Below are 11,680 nucleotides of genomic sequence, written 5' to 3' on the forward strand. Positions count from 1 at the left end.
CTAAATGCAGAATCAGACAAATCATGTGCATGCTACATCTTTTTATGTATTGATGTATTTAAGCTTCAAGTCAGACGTCTTTCATTATGTATTACTACTCATTGAGCTCGGCTCACTCTCTATTATGTCTGTTTCTGTAGGTTATCAGTCAGGGGGTCAGTCCTAACTTTGACGCTGTCCCTTTTGTCAACCTTTACATGTTCAGGCACCATACTAGGCCATTTATTTTTGTGAAGCTGCTAAGATATGGGTCTGCTTTTGAGAGCCACCTATGGGTGTTGTACTTAACTTTTATATTTCTTTTGTTATGCCCAATTATTGGGCTAGGACTGTAAATGTATATGTTATACACGATACCCAAGGATAAAATTTTAAACTTTATCCGCTTTTGATGATGTATGTAATGCATGAGATCCTGGCATATTAGAAATAGCTCAATGGAGTATGCTTGTATTTTTTTTTTTTTGTTATATTAATATTTTATGCTTCCGATAAGGCCCCGTACGGTGTGTACACCAGTTTTTATGACAGGTCTTGCTTAGGTCATGCCCAAACCTTTAGGGGCAGGTGTAGGGCGTGACAGTGGCATCAGAGCACGAGTTGCTATCTCACACACGGATCCATTGAGCTGTAGGGTGTCTAGAAAGGATTTAGGCCTCATGCATGACATCCTAAACATATAAGACAAGTTCGATGGCAACATTAAGTGTACTCTGATAATACTAACCATGTCGCATTATGTCTATAGTATTGAATTAATTGTTGTGTAGATCATGGTGAGAACGAGGACAGAAGATGTGGAAGATGCCACCTCAGCACGACTGGATAGGATGGAAAGGATGCTTATGGAAATGGCAGAGACCTTACGGCAACAACAGCAACAGCCTCCCCAACAGCCGCCACCACCACCAGTACCCCCACCTGTAGTGCAAGATTTTCATGCTGAAGACCGAACTATCACCCTTACTAAGGAGTTTAAAAAGATGAAACCGCCAACCTTCAAAGGAGGAATAGAACCGATGAAAGCGGAGGCCTGGGTATTGGGCATAGAGAAGTTATTTGAAGTCTTTCCCTGCACCGAAGCTCAAAAGGTACAACTAGCGGCCTTCACTCTTGAAGACGAGGCACGGAGGTGGTGGATGCTTACGAGGACAATCTATCCAGAGTTAACATGGGATAGATTTTTGGGGCTATTTTATGATAAATATTTCCCCCAAAGCATGCGGGACAAAAAGGTGACAGAATTCGAAACTCTCAGACAAGGGAACAAGACTGTTGCTGAGTATGAGGCCCAATTTGCAGAGTTAGCCCGGTATGCACCGCATATGGTGGACACGGATTATAAAAAGGCACGAAAATTTGAAGGGGGCTTACGGGGTGCCATCTTGGATCGAGTCAATATGTTAAAGTTGCCTACCTACGTAGATGTGCTAGAGAGGGCTGTTATAGCTGAGGGAAACATTGCTGCTCAGAACCGGATTGCTGAAGGGAAAGGAAAGAGGCAAAATAATCAATGGTCAAAGGGAGTGGCTACTCCACCAAACAAGAAACAAAACTCAGGGACTTCGAATACTTCTGCCCCTAATCAGGGTACAATTTCTATTTGTTTGGAATGTGGAAAAAGGCACCATGGGATATGCCAATGGAAGTCTGGAGCCTGTTATCAGTGCGGAAAAACGGGTCATTTGATAAAGGATTGCCCTCAGAGGAATCAACGAAATGGTAACAGGACTGCTACTAGCTCAGCAGGGTCGACACCAACCACTAAGGCCAAGGCGCCGGTCAAACCTAACAACAATAAAGACATAGCGAGACAAGGCAGGGTGTTTGCATTGGTTCCAGGAGATGTGCAGAATGCAGCAACAGTGGTGTCAGGTACATTTATGGTTCACGGTCATTCTGCTTCTATCTTATTTGACTCTGGCTCTACTCACTCCTTTGTGTCAAAATTATTTGCACAAAACTTAGACAAAACTGAAGAAACACTGTCTTATATGTTATGTGTATCCTCACCTATGGGAGATTCTGTGCTTTGTACTTCTGTTTATTGTGGTTGCGAACTCGAGCTTGGGGATGTCCGGGTATATGCCAACCTGTTACCTCTCGACATGACTTATTTTGATATTATTCTGGGAATGGATTGGTTGGGTAAATATGGTGCAACTATAGATTGTCTAACTAAACGAGTCAGTTTCCATCCTCCAGGACAATTAGAGTCTACCTTACAGGGGCATGGCGTAATTTCTCCATCTTATTTGATCTCGGCCGCAAAGGCATGTAAATTAATTCAAAAAGGGGGTCAGGGGTATTTATGCAGTGTTTTGGAGGGGCAAGTGGTGAATAGAACTGTTGACATGATCCCGATTGTGTGTGAATTTCCGGACGTCTTTCCTAAAGAATTACCAGGGCAGTTGATAGACCGTGAAATTGAGTTTACCATTGAAGTAGCACCGGGAACTCAACCCATATCAAGGACTCCGTATAGAATGTCGCCAGTTGAGATGAAGGAATTGAAAGTGCAGTTGCAAGATTTATTGGACAAGGGGTTCGTTCGTCCGAGTGTGTCTCCGTGGGGTGCACCGGTTCTATTTGTAAAGAAGAAGGATAGAACACTCCGGCTTTGTATTGACTATAGAGAACTTAATAAAGTTACAATCAAGAATAAGTATCCATTACCAAGGATTGATGACCTATTTGACCAGCTGCAGGGGGCACAAGTCTTTTCCAAGATTGATCTGCGATCTAGGTACCATCAATTAAAGGTCAAGGCTGATGATATTGAGAAGACAGCTTTTCGAACCCGGTACGGTCATTATGAATTTTTTGTTATGCCATTCGGAGTTACTAACGCACCAGCAGCTTTCATGGATTTGATGAACCGTGTTTTCAAGCCCTATTTGGATGACTTTGTAGTGGTCTTTATTGACGATATTCTCATCTATTCGAAGAATGCAGATGCTCACGAGAATCACCTCCGTTTGATCCTTCAAACCCTCCGGGAAAAGAAATTATATGCAAAGCTAAAGAAATGTGAATTCTGGCTACTAGAGGTGGCATTTCTGGGGCATATCATCACAAAGGAAGGAGTTTCTGTGGATCCACACAAGATTGAGGCAGTCGTAAATTGGCCAACTCCCACTAATGTGACTGAGGTGCGTAGTTTTATGGGGTTAGCTGGTTATTACAGGAGATTTGTTCAAGATTTTTCTAAAATTGCTGTGCCACTTACACAACTAATACGAAAGGGAGTTGCATTCGAATGGTCAGAGGAACGAGAATCTGCTTTCCAGGAATTGAAGACAAGGTTGACAACAGCACCAGTTTTGGCCTTACCATCTGGTACAGAAGGATTTGTGATCTACAGTGACGCTTCACACAAAGGGCTTGGTTGCGTACTTACGCAGAACGGAAGAGTCATCGCTTATGCATCCAGGCAGCTGAAACTCCATGAGCAGAATTATCCCACACATGATCTGGAATTAGCAGCAGTAGTCTTTGCTTTAAAGATATGGAGACATTATTTGTACGGTAGCACCTGTGTGGTATACACTAATCATAAAAGTCTCAAGTACCTTTTCACTCAGAAAGAATTAAATATGCGGCAACGACGGTGGTTGGAACTTTTGAAAGATTATGACCTGCAGATTCATTATCATCCTGGTAAAGCCAACACAGTTACAGATGCGCTTAGTCGGAAAAATATGGGGATTTCAGCAGATATGGCGAGTATGGTTACAGGACAAAAGGACTTAGTAATTGAATTGGATAAGGAAGAATTGAACCTTGTGTTACATGGTCAAAAAGCCCTAATAGCAGCGATAGTAGCACAACCAACCTTATTGGAAGAGATTAAAGTGCACCAAATGGAAGATGAAACTTTGAGGAAGATACATGATGAGTTCGAAACAAAACCAAAACCGGGATTCAGTGTGGTAGATTCAGTGCTCAAATTTCAAAACCGACTATGCGTTCCCAATGTGATGAGTCTTAAACAAAAATTGATGGAGGACGCGCATACCTCAAGGTTCTCAATGCACCCAGGGAGTACTAAAATGTACCGAGATTTAAAGCAGAATTTTTGGTGGCCATGTATGAAGAAGGAGATTGCGGAGTTTGTTTCTAAGTGCTTGCAATACCAACAAGTAAAAGCGGAGCATCAAAGACCTGCCGGATTATTGCAACCTCTTCCCATCCCAGAATGGAAATGGGAACATTTGACTATGGATTTTGTTATGGGGTTACCACGGACTCCTCGAGGTATGAATTCAATTTGGGTCATTGTGGACCGATTAACTAAGTCCGCCCACTTTTTGCCAGTAAAAACTCAGTATAACGCGGATAAATTAGCAGAGATTTATGTAAATGAAATTGTGAGGCTTCATGGTGTTCCGGTCTCGATTGTGTCAGACAGAGATCCTAAGTTTGTTTCTAGATTCTGGCAAAGTTTACAGGAAGCAATGGGTACAGAATTAAAGTTCAGCACAGCTTTCCATCCTCAGACCGACGGTCAATCCGAGAGGACGATACAGACTCATGAGGATATGCTCCGAATGTGTGTGCTAGATTTTCAAGACAGTTGGGAAACCCATCTCCCGTTGATAGAATTTGCGTATAATAATAGTTACCATTCGAGCATAGCCATGGCACCTTATGAAGCTTTGTATGGAAGACCATGCCGTTCTCCCGTGTGCTGGGCTGAAGTTGGGGATAAATCCTTATTAGGGCCTGAAATTGTTCAGTTGACTACTGAAAAAGTTCACGTTATTCAGGAAAGATTGAAAACTGCTCAAAGTAGGCAGAAAAGCTATGCTGATAACCGACGGAGAGATTTGGAATTTGACGTGGATAGCTATGTTTTCGTGAAAGTCACTCCGATGAAAGGGCACCCAAGATTCGGAAAGAAAGGTAAGTTGACACCCCGGTATGTCGGTCCTTTTCAAATTCTGGAAAAAGTGGGTCCGGTAGCTTACCGAGTTGCCCTTCCACCACATATGAGTCAAGTGCATAACATGTTTCATGTCTCTATGCTTCGTGGGTACCTTCCGGATCCGTCACATGTTATTGACTACCATCAAATTGAGTTGAACGACAAGTTGATTTATGAGGAAAAACCAATTCGCATTTTGGACCGACAAGTAAAACAATTACGAACCCGTGAGATTCCAATGGTAAAAGTTGAGTGGCAAGAACATTACGGAATCGACACAACATGGGAAAGAGAGGAGGAAATGCAACATCAATACCCACACCTGTTCCAACCCTAAGGTAACCCAAGTTTGGAGGACCAAACTTATTTAAGGGGGGGAGAGTGTAATAACCCGACCCTCGTACATGATTTCTTAAATGTTTACTGTGTAGCTCCGTGAAAAATTATGATTAAGGAAGTGAAATCCATGTCTATGAATGTCTATCTGTCTCACAAGGAAACTATCTGTCACCATCAACGCGTTTGAATTAGAAATTGGAAGCCTTAACAGCTTAATTAGCTGAAATTGATTATATATCCGTAATCAGCATAATTTTTAGATAATATTAAGCATGTTCGTGAAATTTTAATTTTGGAATGATTAAACGATCCATTTTTGTCTTATATGCCTTACTTATGCCTTACTTATATATATATATATATATATCTCTAAGCCTTTAGGAGCCTTGATCAAAAAACAAACAAACGTGAATACCATTTTTGGGGGAAAAGAGGAGAAATCGGGGGAGAAGGGATTCCACAAGGAAGCTTGGCAAAATTGTTAGAGGTGTAGGATTGAATTCAAGGTAAGCTCAAATCCTTCTTGCTATGGCCACTTAGAGTTTGTATTGATGTGTATGTTTGATTCATGTCTAATTCATGCATGAATGATGAGGGTTTCTCTTACTTGGTTGCTTAGGCATCTAGATTTGGGTGTGGTATGAAAGTATACTTCAATCTATGGTTTTCTATCATCACTTCATGGAATTATGTATATATCATGTGTTATGTTTCAAAGATATGAAAGAACTTGAATTCAAGAGTGGAATTAGAGAGGGAGATGACTTTTTAAAGCTCCTAATCTTGCTTAATTTATGATACTCAAGGTAGAATTCATGTTATAGTGAAGTTAGGTGAGTATATTGCATTAACCTAACCTTGGGTTGCATGTAAAAATGGAATGAATACCTGGTTGGGACTCGAATGAAGGTCCAGAATTTCAGAAAATTCGCTTGGTCCGCTCGAGCGTAGGAAAGCCCGCTCGAGCGGGAAAAACCACCTCTCAGCAGTTTTGTGCAATTTACAGTCCGCTCGAGCGTAGCGGAGGACTCATTTTCAAGAAAAATTAAATGTTTGTTCAGCTTTGAGTGCTTGTTTCTCTGGTATTTTTTTAAGAATGTTTTACAGATGATTTTAAAGTGGTTGTAAGCATGCAAGGTGTAAGACTCAGGAAATGCTTTATAAAAAAGAGAGACTAATGTATTACTTGTGTGCAGGGCACATTCCAGAAGAAAGCAACACGCCATCTCAACACTGTGAGTAGTAGTACTTATGTTATGTTATGCAATCATGTTAATGTCTCAAGCATGTAATGCTCTTATGCATGTTTAAGATATGTTAATGTTATATGTAAAGAAAAGCATTTACAAGGGCTATATGCCATTTTCAACGGCCGTGTGCCACAAGTTTCAAGTACATTTTCAAGGGCCATGTGCCACAAGTTTCAAGTGTAATACAAGGGCCTCGTGCCATATGTTCAAGGGCCTCGTGCCATATGTTCAAGGGCCTCGTGCCATCATGTTTCAAGGGCTTATAGCCACAAGCTTATGTCACGGGAATAGGCCTAGGGCCATTATGAGCTAAATGCAGAATCAGACAAATCATGTGCATGCTACATCTTTTTATGTATTGATGTATTTAAGCTTCAAGTCAGACGTCTTTCATTATGTATTACTACTCATTGAGCTCGGCTCACTCTCTATTATGTCTATTTCTGTAGGTTATCAGTCAGGGGGTCAGTCCTAACTTTGACGCTGTCCCTTTTGTCAACCTTTACATGTTCAGGCACCATACCAGGCCATTTATTTTTGTGAAGCTGCTAAGATATGGGTCTGCTTTTGAGAGCCACCTATGGGTGTTGTACTTAACTTTTATATTTCTTTTGTTATGCCCAATTATTGGGCTAGGACTGTAAATGTATATGTTATACACGATACCCAAGGATAAAATTTTAAACTTTATCCGCTTTTGATGATGTATGTAATGCATGAGATCCTGGCATATTAGAAATAGCTCAATGGAGTATGCTTGTATTTTTTTTTTTTTTTGTTATATTAATATTTTATGCTTCCGATAAGGCCCCGTACGGTGTGTACACCAGTTTTTATGACAGGTCTTGCTTAGGTCATGCCCAAACCTTTAAGGGCAGGTGTAGGGCGTGACATAAAAGAGGCAAGATAAGCATTCTTTTGTGTTACATTGCATGTGTTCAAAATGGACGTTAGTTTGAACACAAGGAAAATAGAACATTTCATACTCAAAAGTGATGAAATGTGCCCACTTTCCTAGGTCTCCATTGCCCTTGATCATGTATGATAGGGTGATGGCCATTTGAGTCTTGTTTTGCATTCATTAAACTTGTATAAATTTGGTTCTTTGGCCGTCATCCAATGAAATTGCTTGGTTGATGGTTTGAGAGCCAAAAATATTACTCCTTTGAACTTGTTTGATGATAAGAAGGGTAACATTATAAACAAACCTTCAAAAAGTACACTGTTTTGCTTTGTTTTCTCTTTGTTGCAGCAAGCAAGTCCAAGCCAGTGGTGGCCAATGGCCACCACCAGTAGCTGACCGGCCACCATTAGCAGCCAATCGGTCACCATTGTTGGTCGACCGACCATTAGTAGTGGCCGACCGGCCCCCCTGTCAACCACCAATGCAAATTCAACAGTGTGCTCCTGAGGCAAAACAAAGTTGATCTGGAGAAGGAGAAAGCGAAAGCGCTTCTGTGCAATAGAGGCTTGCAATAGCAAAACAGTGGCCTTTCGGGTGAAAAATCGAGCATGCATGCATCTCTCGTTTCCCGAGGCCTTTTAGTTAACTTGCTTAGTTAATTAGTTGTAGCTAAATAATTACTGGTGTAATTATTTAAGTAGATTAGTTAATTCATTCATGCTGTAATTAATTAGCTTAGTTGCTTTGTAATTAATTAGTTAAGTATTTAGCTAATTAGTTTGACGTGTAATATTTAATTAGCGTAGATAGTTAATTATTTAGTTGTTTTAATTAACTAGCCTAGAGTAAGCTTGTTATTCATTCGACGTAATTAGCTTAATTAGTTTAGTTTAGCTAGCTAGTTAGCTTTTATTCATTCGGACCCTCCTTCGTTCAGACCCTCCTTCGCGAGGGCCTAATGTTATAATATGTGTGCGTGCTGTGTGTATGTTTTCCAACCCCACATCTTTCTCCCTTTTATTTACCCACTTTTGATGGTTAGATTAGGGACATGTTTCAATTAGCATATCTTATGCTTGCATCCATTCATTTGTATTGCATGCACTGAGGCTCGACACGTCATTAAAACTGCATTGTCATTTCAATACTTCTTTGAATACGTGTTTAAATCACATGTTTTTCAAATCGATCTATATGCCATATTAGTAGCCAAGCCTATTAAATTCCATGTTGCATGTGTTGCATTAGGCATCTTGTTTAGTTAGGAATCATGCATTATTTTCTAATTCATATTTTCTTGGCTTGAAGTACTAGGTCAGTTTTTATGCTTTAGCATACTTGCATAATTGTGAATGTTGCCATGTCTAGCATGCTTACCGTGAGGCTATGTGCTTAAATGCTAAACTGCTTAAATGCCTGTGGATGAAGACTTATTGTTTGAATTGGAATGATTCAACAAATGTATGATTTAACCCCACTTTGTTGAATGGCAAACCATGTTTTAAGCCCACTATGTTTGGTGGCAAATCCGCAATCTTTAAGCCCACTTGAGGTGGCAAATTCAAACCATTTTCACACACAAACATGAGTTGAATTGTTCCAAATTAAGCAAACTAGTCTATACTTGCTCATGCGCATCACATAGTAAAGCTAGCTTAATAATCAACAAGAGCACATAATGTTCATAAAAAAATCATATCATGATTAGTAGTGGCCGATCTTCGATCGGGCGAGCAGGGGTGCTCAATTCATGACCTTCCCTTCTCGCACCTAAGTTCCCGAGCCGAGGCAACTTTGGACATGACGGACATGTGGCCTTTGGCACGAGTCATGGGTTTCCTAAATTTTTCCAAAATAAAATATTTAGGTGACGACTCTGTATCTGCCAAAGTAGTCCAATTTTGGCACTTTTTTATTCAAAATCAATTTTTCAAAACGATTTTCCAGATTTGGACTCTTTGGTGATTATCAGTTTCACATTGCACTTGTGAGATTAGATTTAGAATCGCGAGAGTCCAAACTGTAGGGTTTCTTTTCAAACCTTCCGAAAGGGGGCGCAAAAAAGCCGAGCTACAGTTACCCCGACCAAATTAGAGTATTTTAGGCAAGTGTTCTCTATCCCAGCCGACATTCAAATCAAATTGGCTGGGGAGGAAGACTCAATTATGCCTGGTCAAGATTACATGCCATTCCTAGTAGTTTTTGTCATTGAGGGTAGAGTTAGGTTTTCCCTTGGCATCCTTCTTGGAGAGGTACTTCATTATTACAAACTCAACCCCATGCAATTGGCTGTAAATTCCTTTAGGATCATCAATGGCATTGCCGAGCTAGCCCGCCTTCAAAATGCTAGAATTACCCTATTTGACATCCAATATTGCTGCACTATGTGTGGCCTCAAAACCAACACTGGCTACACATATTACCTCAGGCCGAGATCTACACAGTATAAGCTGATAGCCGATATACCAGACTCTAATAAGGGCGCGACCGACAACTACCTGATTGTCTCAGGCAATTGAGAGTTCGCGTCAGATGATAAGCTCCATTTTTTCCCCTTGCACCATGAAGTTTTTAGGGATGAGATGACAAGGGTAAGGACTTAGTTCCCCCCCCCCCAAAAAAAAAAAAGTCCCCTTTGTACTGCCTTACTTGGCAATCTTTCTATTTTTCTATTCTAATGTTCTATTTTCATTTTGCAGCTCTTCCCTAGCTAGAAAAAGAACTTCCGCCATTCCTATGTGCCAAGCAAGGATTTGGTTCTCGTTCTCGACTTACCAATTGAAGTCCATAAGGCTTTGTTCCTCCTCAACTATATCCCAACATATCGAAGCCTGGTGTCCGACGTCCCCTGAAAAAGCAAGTCTCCTCCATCGACCACAACTCCTCTAGCTGCTTCATCTCCAAGACCAGATCAGGCCTTCATATTTGATCCTGCAAACCAGCCATCAACTTCTACTCCCCAGTTAATTCTCCAGCACAGCGCCAGCACCAATGCCGAGCTCCTACTAACGCCCCTACTGGCAGAACTCGAAGTAGAAGATGCCGAGGTCTTGAGTTCTCGGAGATTGACCCCTCAAACCCGCCTATTACCCTTCCAGCAATTTGTTTTGGCACCAAGGTTACCGTCGCTACAACAGCCAACAAGATGGGCCAAAACCAGCCATCGTTGAAGATTTTCTCGCCAACATTCATGGGGTTGTGACTGTCCAGTCCTCCTCTTCTCCATCCTAGTCCAAACCAAAGCCAAAGAGAGTGAAGAAGGCTAGGGCCAAGGCAATAGTGACACAGGTTAACTATGAGGACACTGTGCCAATCTCTAAGCTGGTCGAGATCGAGAAGAACTCAACTCCTGTCGAGAAGAGGCCAGCCGAGGCTGCTACACCTAATGCCCCACCACCAAAGAAGTCAAGGTCTGATCGCCCAGAGGGTAGCGGCATCTCTCCCCGCGATTAGACCTAGACGCTCGAGGTCATGTTTGGAGACCGACCTTTGACAGCTGGCAATAGTGTAATCGAGAATGTTGAGGTCAGTGCCGCCATATCAACTGTCGTGCTCCTACTAGTAGACATGAATCATATAGCTGACCTCCACGAGTATGAGTACTTCGACTTGATGATGCAGCACTCAGTCTTGGTAAGTTTCCTACTTTGTTCTTTCAAGCTTTCCAACACTTGGCCAAATTTTTACTAATCTGTTTCATTTTTTGCAGGCCATCCAGCATGCACACTCGTATGTAGTCAAGACCGAGATGACGAGGAAGGAGTTCGTGAAGAAAACTCAAGAAGCTACCAAGCTCCTGTCACCATTGAACCATGCCGACGCTAGCAACCAAAACCTACTGGACCAAGCCAAGGCTACACAATGCCAAGTCGATGCCAAAGCCGAAGAGGCCAAGGTCATTGCTGAAGCTACCAAGGCTGATGTTGAGGCTGCTAATTCCACGGCCGCAGAGTTAGAGGCCAAGCTCAAGGAGGCCTATGACTCAAAGAGGCCGAGGTCAAGGCGGCCAACGAAAAGGCTTTTAAAGAAGGCCAAACTGCTGTCTGCGATCAGTATAGAGAGCAAGTCAATCTGGCTTGCAAGTAAGGTTATTACCTCGGCTGGACGACGACCCTCAACCAATTGTCTATCCCCATGGACTCCCCACTCAGAGATATCAACCAGCTCAGTGTACCCTGCCCTCCCTCTTCAAAGGACTCTGAAGATGAAGCCGAGGAGAAGGACGCCGAGGCTAATGATGCTGATGAAGAGGAGGAGGCT

At 41.9% G+C, this 11,680-nt stretch overlaps 1 protein-coding gene across 1 annotated transcript; it reads left to right on the forward strand.

The window, feature by feature from the left end:
- The first annotated feature begins 773 nt into the window (after positions 1 to 773).
- Positions 774 to 10,873, forward strand: LOC145800607 (uncharacterized). The gene is made up of 4 exons (XM_082890313.1): positions 774 to 2,545; positions 2,747 to 3,152; positions 3,246 to 5,168; positions 10,652 to 10,873. The coding sequence occupies exons 1-4, from the start codon at positions 774 to 776 to the stop codon at positions 10,871 to 10,873; spliced, it is 4,323 nt and encodes a 1,440-aa protein (XP_082746439.1).
- The last annotated feature ends 807 nt before the right edge of the window (positions 10,874 to 11,680 follow it).

Source organism: Camellia sinensis, chromosome 10 (genome assembly GCF_055761805.1).
Source record: "Camellia sinensis isolate YWXY chromosome 10, ASM5576180v1, whole genome shotgun sequence".
NCBI lineage: Eukaryota > Viridiplantae > Streptophyta > Magnoliopsida > Ericales > Theaceae > Camellia > Camellia sinensis.

Excerpts from the sequence above, each read along its gene's own strand:
- LOC145800607 (XM_082890313.1), top strand. The coding sequence starts at position 774 with ATGGTGAGAACGAGGACAGAAGATGTGGAAGATGCCACCTCAGCACGA. Across the intron at positions 3,153-3,245 it reads CTCCCACTAATGTGACTGAG|GGAGTTGCATTCGAATGGTC; the intron begins GTGCGTAGTTTT and ends CTAATACGAAAG. Across the intron at positions 5,169-10,651 it reads GAACCCGTGAGATTCCAATG|TCCAAACCAAAGCCAAAGAG; the intron begins GTAAAAGTTGAG and ends TCTCCATCCTAG.